This window comes from Hyperoodon ampullatus (genome assembly GCF_949752795.1).
Source record: "Hyperoodon ampullatus genome assembly, chromosome: 4".
Lineage (NCBI taxonomy): Eukaryota > Metazoa > Chordata > Mammalia > Artiodactyla > Ziphiidae > Hyperoodon > Hyperoodon ampullatus.
The window spans coordinates 37260118-37279336 of record NC_136917.1 but is presented as its reverse complement, the minus strand read 5'-3'; the positions used below and the strand labels follow the sequence as shown (position 1 = coordinate 37279336).

At 50.4% G+C, this 19219-nt stretch overlaps 1 protein-coding gene across 1 annotated transcript; it reads left to right on the top strand.

The window, feature by feature from the left end:
* Nucleotides 1–630: 630 nt before the first annotated feature.
* SLC5A5 (solute carrier family 5 member 5) lies at nt 631–12477 on the top strand (the record flags this gene model as incomplete). The annotated part of the gene is made up of 15 exons (XM_079702404.1): nt 631–987; nt 1867–1932; nt 2309–2360; nt 2543–2610; nt 3531–3685; nt 4118–4258; nt 4339–4468; nt 5544–5632; nt 6339–6451; nt 6526–6596; nt 7062–7148; nt 7214–7407; nt 9782–9906; nt 10659–10774; nt 12192–12477. 15 exons carry the CDS (start codon nt 631–633, stop codon nt 12354–12356), a joined length of 1929 nt encoding a protein of 642 aa, XP_079558530.1. The 3' UTR covers nt 12357–12477.
* Nucleotides 12478–19219: the final 6742 nt, after the last annotated feature.

The window sequence follows — 19219 nt, the reverse complement described above, 5'->3', positions numbered from 1 at the left end:
AACAGCTTATGGTCAGCGGAAAGTGCCACACGAAGCAAGGGGGGGCATTTGGGAGCCTCTCCAGCTCCGCCACCGCCCCCCCCCCCCCCCCCCAGCAGCCACCTACGTGTCCTGTCCCGGCTTATCCGATCGAATCCAGGGAGGAAAGGGTGCGGGTCCTGCCCGCCCCCACGTCTGGGGGCGGAGTTTGGCCGACCCGGGAGCCCAATAAATCCACAGCCCGCCGCCACGAGCTGCCCCTTTAAGCCCCACCGAGACCTCCTGCAGTCAGCGCTGAGCACAGCTCCCAGGGAGAGGGACAGACGTCTGGGTGGTGGACGCACAGTTGCACCGGGCAATCGGACCGAGTGGGAGGCCAGGTGGACAGACAGACGGTGGAGACACACACGAAGACGAAGAGGAGGGACAGGGAGACAGGCGACCTTAGCAAGGAGCCACAGATTCCTTGCCCAGGGAGTCCCGGCCCGCGGGGGACCAAAGGGGACAGGCTTGCCGTGTAGTTGCCGAGGCCGAGCATCCTCCCACCTCTGCGCAGTCCTGCCTCCTCTGCCACTGCCAACTTCCCTTACCCGAGACACGCGGGGTGGCTGGAAGGGCGGAGGACACGCCTGGTCCCCTCACCCACACCTCATGGCCGCCGTCGAGGCAGGGGCGCGGGCTACGTTCGGAGCCTGGGACTACGGGGTCTTCGCTCTCATGCTGCTGGTGTCCACCGGCATCGGGCTATGGGTCGGGCTAGCCCGGGGCGGGCAGCGCAGCGCCGAGGATTTCTTCACCGGCGGCCGGCGCCTGACTGCCCTGCCCGTTGGCCTCTCGCTGGCCGCCAGCTTCATGTCGGCGGTACAGGTGCTGGGCGTGCCGGCCGAGGCCTACCGCTACGGCCTTAAGTTCCTCTGGATGTGCCTGGGACAGCTGCTCAACTCTCTGCTCACTGCCCTGCTCTTCCTGCCGGTCTTCTACCGCCTGGGCCTCACCAGCACCTACCAGGTACCAGGCAGAGGCCCGGCAGCGTCAGGACCTGCCTGGCTGGGAACGCAGGGTCGCGGCGGGGGAGATCCTGAGGCTTTGAACTGCTGTGCAGGGGGCCGCAGGAGGCCGCAGGCGGGCTCCTTAGTGCTTTAATGTGGGGGCCCCCGGGCGGACAGGTGGCGAGGGTTCTGGGAAGAAGCCCCAGGCACTGGGGCCAGGGGCAGGAAGGAGGAAGAGGAGCCGGCGTCCGGATTCTCTTTGGTGGAAACCCGGTCAGGGCGTGGCCAGGCTCGGCCAGGGGCGTACTCACGTGCGCACAGGCACACACTTGCAACCCACATGCCTGGGCTTGCGTACACCCGAGTGCTCGCCGGGCGGCGGGCTCCGGATTCGAAATCCGACATCCCCGCCTCCTCCTACCTTCGGCATGGGGTTGCCTCTCTGATCGGGTTTCCCAAACGTCAAACTGGGCTAATTACAGGACCTCCCTCCAGGGCAGTGGGCAAAGTGATTAAAATCTTGACCAGTGTACGGTAGGCAGCCAGCTACAGGCACTGTCTGTATCTTGCCAAAGTTGACTCAGAGAGGCGGCAGCCTCGGGGGACGATCAGACATGAATGGGAGTAGGTGGGGCTGATGTGTACACACTCGATGGCTCAGTCCTCCTAGGCGCACGCCATATGCACAGGCGCGGGGATGGCGCGTGTGCGCAAGTGTGTGCAGATAGGTCGGAGTGTGTGCTCCTGGCGGTAGCCCCCGTGGGCAAGAGTGCGGAGAGCGCAGTTGCCCTCCCGAGGGCGGGCAGAAGCCAAGAGGGCGAGTGAAGGACCCCAGACGCCTCGGGCCCCTGGGTAGGGCCTGTCCAAGTGACCATGAGCCCTCGGCTCCTCCTTGCAGTATCTGGAGCTGCGCTTCAGCCGCGCTGTGCGGCTCTGCGGGACCCTGCAGTACCTGGTGGCTACAGTGAGTGGCCTCGGCCCCGCCCTCGCCCCCAGGGTCCAGCTCGGGTCAAATCTTGGTCGGTTCCGCCCACAGCCCTCTCCCTTCCCTCACGACCCCGCCCCGTGGGTCCCGCCCCAACCCGCAAAGCCTTGCCTCGGCCCCGCCCACAATCCTTCTGGCCCCGCCCCCAAGAGGCTCCATCTATAATACAAGTTTGGCCCACAGGCCTCTCGCATACGGGCTACCTGAGCCCGCCGCGACCCTACATGGCCCTGTCCATCTGCCCCCAGTCACGTACCCCAACCACCCTTCTCCCCCTATCTCCTAATGCCTTCTTCACCCAGGAGTCCCCCAATCCCCCCGGCCCTACTCACCTGCCCCTGCCCTCTACCTGCAGATGCTGTACACCGGCATCGTGATCTACGCCCCCGCGCTCATCCTGAACCAAGGTTTGACTCAGGGGAGGGTGACGGGGAGGGGACAAAAGCCTAGAGACTGGACCAGGGGAAGGAAGGGGCAGCCCTAGGAGAGACTTGGGAGGGAAGTATCCTCCTGGAGAGAAGAGGGCCCAAGACAGTGGAGCCCAAGTTTACACCCTGCACAGTGGCCTAATGCGAGGGTCTCCTTGCAGTGACAGGGCTGGACATCTGGGCATCGCTCCTGTCTACCGGAGTCATCTGCACCTTCTACACTACTGTGGTGAATGTCCCCCTACCCCCACCCGACGTGGGGCTCCATGTCCACTGAGTGGGAGAGACTGTGGGCAGGCCCATCCACTCCCTACCTTCCCTTCCTCCGGAGGAAGCCTGTGTCCCAACTGGGCCTACTTCCTCATCTTTATTATGAAAGGTGATTTGAAAGGTTTATTGCTGGAAGTCCGAGGAAAATCTAGCTTCAGGCATGGCTGGATCCAGGGGCTACAACAGAGTCCTCTGGGTCCCTCTCCCATCTCTAGGGACCTCATTAGCTCCAGGCTTCCACCCCTTTTGGCTTCCTTCCAGCAGCAAGTGAGTTCCAATTTCAGGATGGGCTGGCTGAGGTCCCCAAAGGGCTCTGTTTGGCTGGCTCTGGTATTCTGTGAAGGATGAGCCATTCACAGATGTTTGAGTAGCTAGGATGTTCTGATTGGCTATTCCTGGAGCTGGGAGCAGGGTTAGCTTCCCCCAAATGACCTGGGTCGGGGGAAGGGGCTTCTCCAAAGGAAAATCCAGGGGCTGCCAAGACAAAAACATGAAGAACATGCCAAAGACATGAAGGCTGGATGGGTAAAAACAACAGCTAATAATAACAGTAGTAGTAATAATGATAATAATGGTGGCAGCCATCACTCACTGAACACTTTTAAGTGCCAGATGCTCTTCCAAATGTTTTTCTTGTAGTAACTAATTTAGTCCTCACAATGATACCCTGAGGAAGGTACTGTTATTACCCCCATTTTACAGATAAGGAAACCGAGGCAGAGAGGGGTATTGGTCCCAGCCACTTCTGGAGGCCAGGCTAGGTTGACCCCAGCCAGGTTCGCCACCTGACTCCTTCTCCCTCCTACCTCTGCCTTGTCCTGTAGGCCCCGGACAGATTCCCGTCTGACACCCTGTCTCCCTCTCTGTCACATCTTGCAGGGCGGCATGAAGGCTGTGATCTGGACCGACGTGTTTCAGGTCTTAGTGATGCTGAGTGGTTTCTGGGTTGTCCTGGCTCGCGGAACTATGCTCATGGGTGGACCTGGGCAAGTACTTGAGCTTGCCAAGAACCACTCCAGGATCAACCTGATGGAGTAAGTGAAAACATAAAGGGGGATACTGCCAAACGATGGAGCTGACATCTGTCTGCCCTGGGAGAAGCCAGCCAATGCCTCCTGCTCCAGGAAGCCCTCCTTGCTCCCCTCCTGAGACTCCCCACGGACAGAACCCTGGCTCCCCCTCTCTGTACTCCCATAGCCCCCATCCCTCCATCGGGCCCAGACTTCTGCACCACCCCACCCCCTAGCCCAGACTGGGGACTGCAGGCTCTCTGAGCTCCAGCTGAACATAGAAAAAATGTTTTCTGAATGCATACATGAATGATTGAAACTCCTGTTCACACTTCAGAACCTACCCCAAATATCCCTTTAAGGCCCATAAGGTGCAGAATGGCTATCTGGGGCACTTTGGGAGGGTGAAGTCAGTGTGGCATCCCCACATGGCTGACTTGCCCTGCCCTCATCCAGCTTTGACCTGGACCCAAGGAGCCGCTACACATTCTGGACTTTTGTTGTCGGTGGCACATTGGTATGGCTTTCAATGTATGGTGTGAACCAAGCACAGGTGCAGCGCTACATGGCCTGTCGCACAGAGAAACAGGCCAAGCTGTGAGTATTTGGGAGGGGCAAAGTGGATACTTTGGGGATGTGCTGCTCCCCTCCCCTTCTGAGACCACCTCTCCCCCCAGGGCCGTGCTCATCAACCAACTGGGCCTGTTCCTGATCGTGTCCAGTGCTGCTGCCTGTGGTATCATCATGTTCACATTCTACCTTGACTGTGACCCTCTCCTGGCAGGGCGTATCTCTGCCCCAGACCAGGTGAGTCTGGTCCAGGCTCCTAGGCCACTTCTATCTACCCACCCCCACTGTGAACCTCTGGATGAGTCTCTGCGGGTGAGAGTGGAAAAGTAGAGACAGCCTGTGCAAAGATCCAGAGGCAGGAAAGAGCTCAGCTCACAGGAGGATCTGGGAGGTGATGGGAAGCCATGGGAGGGAGTAGGGGAGGGGCATTTGAGACTCCCTGAAGGCTATCAAGGAGGAGATGGGACCATGGTCCATCATGAAATGATGACATTAACCATAATGACCCTCTCTCATGTCCCAAGTGTCTACTCTGTGCCTCATGCTGTTCCCTTCACAAGCAGTTAATTTCCCATCAAATCTTTCAACATGTGATGAGGCCAAGGTTGCCATGGCCCTTGACTTACAGATGAGGAAACTGAGGCAGGAGGTCGTGGGTAGAGCAATTGCCTGAGGTCCACAGGCAGGTCAGGGGCAGCACCAGGGCCAAGACCTAGACCTGCACACCCTGGCGGCTTCTCTGACCCTGAGGTTCAGAGCTGGCAGAGGCTGCAAGACCATCCCATCAGATCCTCCTCTGGGGTCAGATCCTGGACTGTCTGACTGTGTAACCTCAAGCAAGGTGTGTACCTCTTTGGTCTCGCTGGCTCCATCAGTAAAGTGGGGATGACACAGGACCTTGCTTCACTCAGGTCCCAGGGCTCTTTGGGTATTTTTTTTTTTTTTTTTGCGGTACGCGGGCCTCTCACTGCTGTGGCCTCTCCCATTGCGGAGCACAGGCTCCGGATGCGCAGGCTCAGCGGCCATGGCTCACGGGCCCAGCCGCTCCGCGGCATGTGGGATCTTCCCGGACCGGGGCACGAACCCGTGTCCCCTGCATCGGCAGGCGGACTCTCAACCACTGTGCCACCAGGGAAGCCCCCCAGGGCTCTTTGCATGGTATCACAAAGTCAATCAACAAACACACACACACTAAGTGCCCACTGTGAGCCTGGTCTGTACAGGGTGCTGGGGATGTGCAGTGTAAGGACAGACAGAAGCCCCTGCTCTTGGGGTGCTGCTGTCCTAGAGGTTGACCCCTGACTCCCCCCAGTACATGCCCTTGATGGTGCTGGACATCTTCGTGGACCTGCCTGGAGTCCCTGGGCTTTTTCTGGCCTGTGCCTACAGTGGCACCCTCAGGTGAGTGGCGCAGCTTGCTCACTTGGCCGCATCTGAGCCCGTGGGTCCTCCTTGTCTGTACCAGCCACTCCCCTGTGAGATGGAATGTGCTGGGCATGTCCATCATTTACTGCTCAGTCCCCATCAGGTGGGCTCTGGCAAAGGGCATAAGGACCCCAGCTCCGGAGTCTTTACCTTCTTATTGCCCGGCAGGGCCACACGAGACTCCTTTCCCTTCTTTCTGTCCTCCATCCCCCAAAGAAATGTTTGTTAAGCACCTCTGGGGCAGGGACTGCTGTTCTAAATACTGGGGCACAGCCATGGCCAAGTGGTCCCCCACTCTTGCCCTCAGGGGCCTCACACTCTGGTGGTTTCAAATCGTCTACAGCTTCTGGCCTGCTCCTGCTGTGACCAGAGATCCATGTGACTGTTCTCTGCACCCCATTATTGCTCTGTAGTGAGAATTTGTGTCATTTGTGTCCTTGGTCATGGGTGTCCTTGCTCCTGCGAGGGTGTCTCAGGTCTATGGGGGAGTGTGGAGATGTGGACATCTCCACTCCTAAGGAATTCTGTCGCCCCTGCCTCTGCCCTCGGGCTGGCTGGAGGTCCTGGCAGGTCAGATAGTGTGGGCAGCTGGGGGCCTCCCCTAGCAGGTAGGCCCCAGGGGGGGTGTGGTCAATCCCTTCATGTGGCCTGAGGACACCCCTCCCCCCTCCCTACCCGCCAGCACTGCATCCACCAGCATCAATGCCATGGCTGCCGTCACTGTGGAGGACCTCATCAAACCTCGGCTGCCGAGTCTGACCCCCCGGAGACTTGTCATTATCTCCAAGGGGCTGTGTGAGTTGGGGGGACCCGGGTGGGGGGCCAGGGCAGCCTCTCCCCGCTGACAGTGCCATCCCCATCCACTACAGCGCTCATCTACGGCTCGGCCTGTCTCACTGTGGCAGCTCTGTCCTCCCTGCTGGGGGGCGGCGTTCTCGAGGTGAGCCCCGCTCCCCACCCTGCCCTAATCTCCCCAAGAGGTGAGGCAACATCCACGTTGAAATGAGGCTCCAAGAAGGTTATACATGTCAGCGGCAGAACTGAGTTCTGACTGATGCCACAGGCAGGATACTTCCTGCAGCCACCTGGCCAGAAGCGGGGGGGTGGGGTGGGGTGGGGGTCAGGCGGGGAGCTAGGAGGGGGAGTGGTGGCCTGGGGGCAAGAAGGGCCTCCTTCTGGCCTGGAGGTGGAACAAAGTTTGTCAAGAGACAGAATCAGCATCTTTGGGGGAGAGGCAGGCATAAGGAGTCCCCTCCCCTTTGGGGAGTCACCTCCCCTTTAGGGCACAGAGGAGTCTCAAGGTCCACAGTAGAATTCCCCAGGTCTTCCTTTCCCAGCGGGTAAACTGAGGACAGGAAAGGTGGGAGAGCTCTGCTCTCAGTCTCAACCCCACCCACTCTCCCAGGGCTCCTTCACCATCATGGGAGTCATCAGCGGCCCCCTCCTAGGAGCCTTCATCCTGGGAATGTTCATCCCCGCCTGCAATACGCTGGTGAGTGGGGGTGAGCGAGGTGAGGGGCTGGGAGTACCCTCCACTGACACTGGGTCCCCCATCAGGGCGTCCTGTCCGGGCTGGCGGTGGGCTTGGCGCTGTCGCTGTGGGTGGCCGTGGGTGCCACTCTTTACCCGCCTAGCGCACAGTCCATGGGGGTCCTGCCTTCATCGGCCGCCGGCTGTGCTGTGCCCTCGGCCAACGCCTCTGGCCTCCTAGACCAGCTTCTCGCCGCCAACGCCTCCAGCAGGGCCTCCAGGTGAGCTAGCTGGTCTGAGCGGGAGGCGTGGCCAGGGAGGGATCCTGGCCCGATTGAGAGGAGGAGTGGGGAGCAGGAAGAAGTGAGGGAAGGGCATTCCCAGCAGAGGGGAAAGAAAGTGCAGAGGCTCTGAGAGACCAGGGTTCAGTTTGTTTGTTTGTTTGTTTGTTTATTTATTTATTTTTTTGCTGCGTTGGGTCTTCGTTGCCGCACACGGGCTTTCTCTAGTTGCGGAGAGCGGGGGCTACTCTTCGTTGCGGTGCGCGGCCTTCTCATCGCGGTGACTTCTCTTGTTGCAGAGCACGGGCTTCAGCAGTTGTGGCTTGCGGGCTCAGTTGTTCCGCGGCATGGGGGATCTTCCCGGACCAGGGATCGAGCCCATGTCCCCTGCATTGGCAGGCGGATTCTTAACCACTGCGCCACTGGGGAAGTCCCGCAGTGTTCAGTTTAGTTCATTCCAACTATGGTGAGGTTGGGGTGGATTTCATGCGAGGAGTAAGGATAGGAGATGAGGTCCAGCCAGAGGAATCTGATTCTTTTCTTTCTAAATTGAGATATCATTTACAGATTATAAAATCAGCCATTTAAAAGTGGCTTTTAGTATATCCCCCAGGTTATGCAATCATCACCACTAACTGAACAATATTTTCATTACCTCAAAAACAAAAACAAACAAAACAAAAAAGACCAAAAAATAAAACTCTGTACGCTTTAGCAGTCACTCCCCATTTCCACCTCCCTCTAGCCCCTAGCAACCACTAATCCAGTTTCTGTCACTGTGGATGTGCCTATTCTGGACATTTCATATGAATGAAATTGTACAATATACAGCCTGTTGTCTCTGGCTTCCTTCACTCAGCATGGTGTTTTTAAGGTTCATCCACATTGTAGTAGCAGTGCTTCATTCCTTTTATGGCTGAGTAATATTTCACTGTATGGATGGATCAATTTTATTTATCCTTCATCAGTTGATGGACATTTAGTGATTGTGAACAGTGCTGCTATGAACATTTGTGTACAAGTATTGGTGTAGACATATGTTTTCATTCCTCTGGATATATACCTAGGAGTGGAATTGCTGGATCATATGGTAATTCTATGTTTAACTTTTTGAGGAGCCACCAGACTGTTTTCCACAGTGACGACATCATTTTACATTCCCTCCAGCAATATATGAGTGTTCCAATTTATCCACATCCTCTCCAATACTTGTTATTTTCCCCTTTTAAAAATTCTAGCCATCCTACTGGGTATGAAGTGATATCTCATTGTGGTTTTGATTTGTGCTTCCCTAATGACTAATGATATTGACCATCTTTTCATGTGCTTACTGGCCATATTTATATCTTCTTTGGAGAAATGTCTACTCAGATCCCTTGCTCATTTTTAAACTGGGCCATTTGTCTTTTCATTGTTGAGTTGTAATTTATATATTCTTTATATCTTTATAATTCTGGATGTTAGATTCTTATCAGATGTACGATTTGCAAATATTTTCTCTCATTCTGTGTGTTGTCTTTCATTCTATTGACAGTATCCTTTGATATACAAAAGTTTTCCATTTTGATGAAGTCCTGTTTATCTATGTTTTTTTTGTTTTGTTTTGTTTGGCTGTGTTACGTGGTTTTTAGGATCTTAGTTCCTGACCAGGGATTGAACCCACCCCCTCAGCAGTGAAAGCAAGGAGTCCTAACCACTGGACCGCCAGGGAATGCCCTCTATGTTTTCTTTGGTTGCTTGTGCTTTTGGTGTCATATCTAAGAAACTATTGCCAAATCCAAGGTCATAAATATTCACAGCTGTTTTCTTCTTAGAGCTTAATTTGGTTTGATTCTGAGGGCAATAGGGATCCATGGAGGGTGATGAGCAGTAGCAGGAGGTGATCTGAGTTACATTTCTTTTTTTTTTGGCTGTGTTGGGTCTTTGTTTCTGTGCACGGGCTTTCTCTATTTGTGGCGAGCGGGGGCCACTCTTCATTGCGGTGCGCGGGCCTCTCACTGTCGTGGCCTCTCTTGTTGTGGAGCACAGGCTCCAGACGTGCAGGCTCAGTAGTTGTGGCTCACGGGCCTAGTTGCTCCGCGGCATGTGGGATCCTCCCAGACCAGGGCTCGAACCCGTGTCCCCTGCATTGGCAGGCAGATTCTCAACCACTGCACCACCAGGAAAGCCCTGAGTTACATTTTAGTAATGCTCCCTCTGCTTGTGTGTACAGAATGCCTGAGGGTGTTGGTGGGATAGCAGCAGGGAAGGAGAACGGGCACACGTCCAGATGAGCAATAATGGAGGACTGGGCTGGGTCATGGGAGTGGAGACAGGAAGAAGCAAATGGACTGGGAGTGGATTTTTGACTCATGCTCAACTCTCCCTCCCCCAGCCTCGAAATGGACCCTGATCAACGCACCTTAGCTGACAGCTTCTATGCCATTTCCTATCTCTATTATGGTGCCCTGGGCACACTGAGCACCGTGCTATGTGGAGCTCTCGTCAGCTGCCTGACGGGTAAGGAGGGCGTGTGGCATCCTTAGAGGTCATCCTGTCCATCCCTCTGCCTCTAGGACCCACCAGACAGGGAGGGAAGGAAGGATCCTTCTGCCAGCCAAATGGCCACTGTGTGCTAGCCGCATCTACACCCTTTGTGCTGCATCGCCTTCAGAACAACCCTCCACCTCGTGGGACTTGTCCTATTTTGCAAAGGCAGAAACAGAGGCATCCCCTATCCACCTCTCTATTCCCTCTTCGCCCCCAAAAATTACGTCTTTGCTAGAGGAAGTTGGGTAGGGCCACGAGACGCTGTCCCTGGTGCTGATATATCTTGTCATTGAGGCCTTAGCAACTCTGCGCTCCTCCAGGAATTCTGAATCCCATGGAGAAGTGGAAAGAGATCAAAAGAAATCACTAGAGATAATAGTACCTGTTCTCGCTTTCTGAGTCTCAGACTTTGCATTCACCAGGCCTTTACTGAGTCTTTCTCTGTTGGGCAATATTCTAGACAATAGGGACATAGGAGTGAATGGAACCAAGTGCCGGACCCTCCTGGCCATCCACTGTTGTTCTATTACAACTCTTCACTGTATAGATGAGACAACTGAAACCCAGAGAGGGGCAGAGACTTGCCAGTGTCCCCAGTGGGTCACTATCGGATCTCGGATTGGAAACCATCAGAGCTCTCCCTTCCCATCCCCAGGGCCTGGTCTCCAGTCCCCGCCACCCACCCCTCGCTAAATAATTCCATTTTCTCTCTGCCCCCTCAGGCCCCACCAAGCGCAGTGCCCTGGGTCCTGGTCTGCTGTGGTGGGACCTCACACGGCAGACGGCATCTGTGGCCCCTAAGGAAGAAGTGGCCACCCTGGATGACAGCTTGATGAAGGTCAGTCTCAGGGCTGTGCTCCCGGAGTTGGGGCAGGGACAGTGAAGTGGCTTCGGGTGCTCTGTGTGTGGCCATAACTCAAGGAAGTGACAGGGTGAGTCAGCATCTTTGTCTTTCTCAACTTCTCCTTACCTCCAGTGGAAAGACTCAGTTGGGAGCTAATGTGTCTTCAACACTTTCTATTACCCGCTTTAACAAGCACTGAGCAGAATTCATTTTCATCGTATCTGTTTTTACAATTACTTCCAATCTATGGCAAGTGAAACTGGTTTGTCTTTTGGTGTTGATATAAAGTGTCTCCTGAAAATAAAATTGCTTAATTCAAAAGTGAGTCAACTTAGGAAAAATCTTACATAAGAAACACCACAGGGAGTAGACCAACCTTGGCCAAAGCCGTGTGGCTGCTATTGGAATGTCCCGAGTTTAAGAAACATTGTCCCTGGGGGGTCTGATCCAGGCCTACTCTTGCTTTGGATTCCCTGTTTCATTCTCTTATTTATTAAGCACTTGCTGTGTACCCAGACCTGTACTGGGTACAGGAGCAGAAGAAAGCTAAACCAAGAAAGGAATAGGATCTAAGCAGGTGGTGAATATTAAGAAGAAAATAAAGCAGAATACTATGATGGGGATGGCCTCTTGGAAGAGGTGACATTAATAGAGTCCAGAATGAGAAGGAGACAGCCATAGGGAAATCAGAGGGAAGGACATTCTTTTTTTTTTTTTTTTTTTTTGGCTGTGTTGGGTCTTCGTTTCTGCACACGGGCTTTCTCTAGTTGTGGTGAGCGGGGGCCACTCTTCATCGCGGTGCACGGGCCTCTCACTGTCGCGGCCTCTCGTTGCGGAGCACAAGCTCCAGATGCGCAGGCTCAGTAGTTGTGGCTCACGGGCCTAGTTGCTCCGCAGCATGTGGGATCTTCCCACACCAGGGCTCGAACCCGTGTCCCCTGCATTGGCAGGCAGATTCTCAACCACTGCGCCACCAGGGAAGCCCTGTGGGAAGGACATTCTTGGTGGCGGGCACAGCAGGTGCAAAGGGTCTGAGGCCAGAGCAGACTCAACGGTGAGGGCTGGGGAGGGAGGGGATTTGGCTTAAGTGTTTAAAGCTCCCTCCAGCTGCTGTGGGAAAATATTTATTTCCTTGAAGAACAATAGGCAGAGTCAGAGAGAGGAGGTGGGCAGGCATCCATGAAAGCTCTGATGGCCTGGACTGTAGGTGACATGGGCATGGGGGAGAGAAGTGGATGGAGGTTTTGGGGGCAGAAGGGACAGGACTGACCTATGCACTGGACAAGGGGATATTGTGCAACTCTGCCCAGGTTCTGTCCTCCCAGACCCTCTGTCCCCAACTGGAGGATATCTGAGCTGACACAGCAGAAGTGGTCTTTATGACAGGGTCTTTCTTCTCTCCTCCCCCCAGGGTGCTGAAGAATTACCCCCAGGAGCCAAGAGGCCTCCTGACTTCCTGCCCACTGACGAGGACCATCTGCCCTTCCTGGATCAGAAGGAGATGAATGGAGCTGGCTCCAGGACCCCAGACAGTGAACATGACAAAGGTCTTGACCTGCGAGAGACAGACCTCTGAGATAGTCAGGGACTGACCGCCTGGGATGGAACCCCAGGGGAGCCAGTCCCAGGCCATGAGCCGATGGTCTTGGGCTCCTATTGGCTAGGCCACATCATATGCAAATAAACTTGGGACTGCACGTTCCTGCCCTATGGGAAGAGGTGAAGCCCCACCTCCAGAACGTCATTTTATCCTGCCTCCTCCTTCCAGCTGGACCCAAGTCTTAGATGCTGCACCCCTGCCCACTCCCCCAAAACAAGGCCAGATATTTCTCTACCTACAAGAGAAAGGTGTTGGAGTCCCCTCTGGACAACATGGGAAATCCCCAGGCCCAACACTGGGGTCTGAGAAAGACCCTAGTTCTTCCCTGGGAAGTATCTGAACCTTAGCAATGATTTTGGAGGTCCTCAGACCCAGCCCCTTGTGCCCACTTCACAGGTAGGGGAACCAAGGCCTGGAAAGGGGCATTGACTTGGCCAAGGTCACAGAGCAAACCAGAGACTCATCGAGAGTTGGACACCAGCTCTCCCTCCTTCATCCCTTCCCTATTTTCCTCCCTTTGGAGGGACAGACATCACATGGCCTCTGATCTTGTGAGGAGGAGGGGAGGAGAAAGGAGGAATAATGTTTTCAGCCTTCCTTCTGTGCCTGGACACTTTACCCATCTCATCCATTAAATACCATGAGCCCACTTTACAGAGGAAGAAACTGAGGCTCAGCGAGGTTGCCTGAGGTCACCCAGTGAGTCGGGTCAGGGCAGGGACAGACCTGGGTGCTGCATGATGCTGGGGCTCCGTTGATGATGTGTTGCTGGTATACAGGCGAGCTCACATACCAGAGACGCGTCTGACCCTTGGTTGGAGACTTCATCCATGCACATCAAGTAAATGGACTCTTGATGTTCTGTCTTCTTTGAAAAATCATTCTGGCTGTCACCCTAGATCTCCTCAGTCAGATCTGAGTGCAAATCTCTTTATCACTATCCCTGAGCCTATGATGAATAAACCTGAGTATTTAAAGCATCAGAGCAAGGTGATCACTCCCATGCTAGGGTGCATTACACTGCCTTTCCAGACACACAGCTTCTCTCCCCTCCTGACTCCCTCCCAAAGCATCCCCTCCTCACTGCCCTTTGTACGCTGTCCCTGCACCAGCCCCTGGGGTTTCTGTGACCCTGAGAGCTGGCTGTACCCACCTCTGCCCACAATTGTCATGGCTCCCATGGCCTCCAGGGAAGCGTCCCCTGCTCACCTGGCAGTTGGGGCCCTTATACTAGGTTCAATAGGGTAGCCCCAAAATTCATGTCTACCTGGAAACTCAGAACGTAAGCTTCTTTGAAAATAGGGTCTTGGCAGGTGTACTTGGTCAAGTTAAGATTAGGCCATACTGGGACTTCCCTGGTGGCGCAGTGGTTGAGAATCCGCCTGCCAGTGCAGGGGACACGGGTTCAAGCCCTGGTCCAGGAAGATCCCACATGCCGCGAAGCACTACTACAAGCCTGTGCGCCACTACTACTGAACCTGCGCTCTAGTACCCGCGAGCCGCAACTACTGAGGCCACGTGCCACAACTACTGAAGCCTGCACGCCTAGAGCCTGTGCTCTGCAACAAAGAGAAGCCACCACAATGAGAAGCCCGCTCACCACAACGAAGAGTAGCCCCCGCTCGCCACAACTAGAGAAAGCCTGCGTGCAGCAACGAAGACCCAATGCAGTCAAAAATAAACAAATTAATTAAAACTAAAAATTAGGTCATACTGATTAGAATGGGCCCTGAATCTAATGACTGTGTCCTTATTAGAAGAGGAGAAAAGACACAGATGTGGACAAAGAGGCAGAGATGAATAATGTACCTACAAGCCAAGTGATGCCAAGGATTGCTGGAGTCACCAGAAGCTGGAAGTGAGGCAGGGGAGGGATTCTATCCTAGGGCCTTCAGAGGAAACACGGCCCTGCCAACATCTTGATTTCGAACTTCGTGCCTCCAGTACTGCGAGAAAATTAATTTCTATTGTGTTAAGCTGTGGCAGCCTCAGGAAATGAATATAGCCCTCCTGATCTGGCCTCTCTTGACCACTCAGAGACCTGGCCCTCTGTGCAGGCTGTTTTATGGAGACCTTTAGATTTGGACTTAAAAATGACCATCACAAATTTTTTTTTTTTTTTTTTTTGCGGTACGCGGGCCTCTCACCGTTGTGGCCTCTCCCGTTGTACAGGCTCCAGATGCGCAGGCTCAGCGGCCATGGCTCATGGGCCCAGCCGCTCCGCGGCATGTGGGATCTTCCCGGACCGGGGCACAAATCCGTGTCCCCTGCATCGGCAGGCGGACTCTCAACCGCTGCGCCACCAGGGAAGCCCTAAAAATAACCATCACAAATTTTAAATCAATGACTGAGTAAAGTGGGAACCAGACTTTCGGCTGGTCGATGGTCCTTCCTCAAAGCACAGTTCGGGGTGGGGCAAGGAGCAGGGCTGAGGCTTCCCAGGGCAGGCAGAACAAGCTGGTCTGGCTGCTGTTTTAAAGATCCAGCCATGTTGTCGTTTGAATCGGTAGTTCATCACTTACTATTGCTGAGTAGTACTCCACTATATGGATGGACCACCGTCTGTTCCTCCATTCACTAACATTCATGTTATTTCCAGCTTTGGGCTATTACAAATAAAGTTGCTAAAAACATTAGTGTACATGTTTTTGTGTGAACTTTCATTTCTCTTGGGTCAATTCTTAGGAATGAAATGGCTGGATCCAACAGTAGGTGTATGTTTATTTTAGAAATTGTCAAACTGTTTTCCAAAGTGGTTGACTCATTTTACCCTGTCACAAACAATATATGAGTTCCAACTGCTCAACATCCTTGACAGAACTTACATGGTCCATCCTTTTAATTTTGGCCATTCCCATGTGTGTGGGGTAGTATCTCAATGTGGTATTGATTTATATTTCTCTGATGACTGAAGATTTTGAACATCTTTTCACATGCTTGTTATCTATCCATATAGTTTTGACCAAGTGTCATTCAAACCTTTTGCCCAATTCTTTTTTTTTTTTTTGCGGTACGCAGGCCTCTCACTGTTGTGGCCTCTCCCGTTGCGGAGCACAGGCTCTGGATGCGCAGGCTCAGCGGCCATGGCTCACGGGCCCAGCCGCTCCGCGGCATATGGGATCCTCCCAGACCGGGGCACGAACCCGTATCCCCTGCATCAGCAGGCGGACTCCCAACCACTGCGCCACCAGGGAGGCCCTGCCCAATTCTTAATTGGGTTCTTTATTTTCTTATTGTTGCAAGAATTATTTTTGTATTCTGGATACAAGTTCTTCATTGGTTATAAGCATTGCCAATATTTTCTCCCAAATTGTGTCTTGCCTCTTTAGTTGCTTAATACTGCCTTTGAAAGATCAGAATTGTAGTTTTGATTTCCAAAAAATTATAATTTTTTCTTTTCCTCTTTGTGGCAAAAATTACATAAAATAAAAGTCATGATTTTAACCATTTTAAAGTGTATAGTTCAGTGGCATTAAGTACATTCACATTGTTGTACAATGACCACCATCCATCTCCAGAACTTTTTACTCATCTGAGACTGAAATTCTATACCCATAATTACTAATTCCCAATTGTCCTCTCCCACCAGCCCCTGGTAGCCATCATTCTATTTTATTTTTTGGCTGTGCCATGAAGCTTGCAGGATCTTAGTTCCCCAACCAGGGATCAATCCCGGGCCCCCTGCAGTGGAAGCTTGGAGTTCTAAGCACTGGACTGCCAGGGAATTTCCCCACCATTCTATTTTCTTTGTCTATGAATTTGACTGTTCTATGGAGCCCATATAAGTGAATCATACATTATTTGTCTTTTTGTGTCTGGCTTATTTCATTTAGCATAATGGTCTTCAAAGTTCATTCATGCTGAAGCAGCTGTCAGAATTTCCTTCCATTTAGAGGCTAACTAATATTCCACTGTATGTATATACCACATTTTGTTTATCCATTCATCCATCAATAGACTTTTGGATAGTTTCCACCTTTTGGCTATTGTGAATGATACTGCTGTGACTATTGATGTCAAAATATCTGTTCTACATTTGCTTTCAATTCTTTTGGGATTATACCCAGAAGTGGAAAACTGGATCATATGGTAATTCGGTTTAATTTTTTAAATATTGTTTTACATTACTGTTTTAAATACTATTTAATTTTTAAAATACTGTTTTACATTCCCACCAAATATTAACAGTCATAAAGAGAGAAATTGGCAGTAACACAATAATAGTAGGGGATTTTAACACCCCACTTACATCACTGGACAAGTTATCCAGATAGAAAATTAATAAGGAAACACTGGCCTTAAATGACACACTAGATCAAATGTGTGTCACACACTAGGACTCCATATATATATATATATATATATATATATATATATATATATATATGGAACATTCCATCCAAAAGCAGCAGAATACACATTTTTTCCAAGTGTGCATGGAAAATTCTCCAGGATAGATTACATTTTAGGCCACAAAACAAGTCCCAGTAAATTTAAGAAAACTGATATAATGTCAAGCATCGTTTCTGACCACAGCACTGTGAGACTAGAAAGCAGCTACAAGAAAAAAAAAAACTGCAAAAAAACACAAACACATGGAGGCTAAACAACATGTTACTAAACAACCAATGGGTCACTGAGGAAATCAAAGAAGAAATTTTAAAATACCTGACAAATAAAAATGAAAACACAATGATCCAAAGCTACAGGATGCAGGAAAAGCAGTTCTAAGAGGGGAGTTTATAGAGATAAAAGCCTATCTCAAGAAACAAGAAAAAGTCAAATAAACAATCTAACTTTACACATAAAGGAACTAGAAAAAGAAGAACAAACAAAACCCAAAGGTAGAAGAAGGAAAGAAATTGTAAAGATCAGAGCAGAAATAAATGAAATAGAGACCAAAAAAGCAATAGAAAAGATAAATGAAATTAAGAGCTTGATTTTGAAAATATAAGCAAAATCAATAAAACTTTAGCCAGACTCATGAAGAAGAGATGAAAAAGAAGTTATAACTGACACCACAGAAATACAAAGGATCATAAGATTACTACAAACAATTATACCTCAATAAAATGGACAACCTAGAAGACATGGGTAAACTCCTAGAAATGTAAACTCTCCCAAGACTGAACAAGGAAGAAACAGAAAACATCAACAGATCAATTATCAGTAATGAAACTGAATCAGTAATAATAATAATAATAATAATAATAAAAACTCCAACAAACAAAAGTGTAGGACCAGATGCCTTCACAGGTGAATTCTACCAAATATTTAAAGAAGAGTTAACACCTATCCTTCTCAAAATATTCCAAAAAATTGCAGAGGAAGGAATGCTTCCGAACTCATTCTATGAGGTTGGCATCATCCTAATACCCAAACCAGATTAAGATATCACACAAAAAAGAAAATTACAGGCCATTACAGGCAAATTATTGATGAACGTAGATGCAAAAATCCTCAACAAAAAAATAGTAAACCAGGGCTTCCCTGGTGGCGCAGTGGTTGAGAATCTGCCTGCTAATGCAGGGGACACAGGATTGAGCCCTGGTCTGGGAGGATCCCACGTCGCAGAGCAACTAGGCCTGTGAGCCACAGCTACTGAGCCTGTGTGTCTGGAGCCTGTGCTCCGCAACAAGAGAGGCCACGATAGTGAGAGGCCTACGCACTGCGATGAAGGGTGGCCCCCGCTTGCCACAACTAGAGAAAGCCCTCACACAGAAATGAAGATCCAACACAGCAAAAATAAATAAATTAATTAATAAACTCCTACCCCCAACATCTTCAAAAAAAAAAAAAAAAAACCAAATTCAACGATATGTTGAAAGGATCATACACAATGATCAAGTGGGATTTATCCCAGGGATACAAGTTTGGTTCAGTATCCACAAATCAATCAATGTAATACACCATATTAACAAACTGAAGAATAAAAATCATATGATCATCTCAATAGATGAAGAAAAAGCTTTTGACAAAATTCAACATCCATTTATAATAAAAATTCTCCATGAAGTGAGTATAGAGAGAATATACCTCAATATAATAAAAGCCATATATGATAAGCCCACAGCTAACAACATACTCAATGGTAAAAAGCTGAAAGCATATCCTCTAAGATCAAGAACAAGACAAGGATGACCATTCTTGCTACTTTTATTCTACATAGTATTGGAAGTCCTAGCCACAGCAATCACACAAGAAAAAGAAATAAAAGAAATCCAAGTTGGAAAGGAAGAAGGAAAAACTGTAACTGTTTTCAGATGATGTAATACTCTACATAGAAAATCCTAAAGATGCAAACCAAAAAATTGCTGGAGTTAATCAATGAATTAGGTAAAGTTGCAGGATACAAAATTAATATACAGAAATCTGTTGCATTTCTATATACTAATAACAAACTATCCAAAAGAGAAATTAAGAAAACAATCCTATTTACCATCACATCAAAAAGAATAAAATAACTAGGAATAAATCTAACTAAGGCTATAAAAGACCTGTACTCAAAAAACTATGACACTGATGAAAGACATCAAAGATGACAAAAACAGATGGAAAGATACACTGTGTTCATGGATTGGAAGAAATTATATTGTTAAAATGACCATACTCCCCAAGGCTATCTACAGATTCAATACAATCCCTATCAAAATACCAATAGCATTTTTCATAGAACTAGAACAAATAATTCTGAAATTTGTATAAAAACGCAAAAGACCCTGAATAACCAAAGCAATCTTGAGTAAGAAGAACAGAGCTGGAGGTATCACACTTCCTGACTTCAGACTATACTACAAACCTGCAGTAATAAAAACTGTATGGTACTGGCCATGAAAACA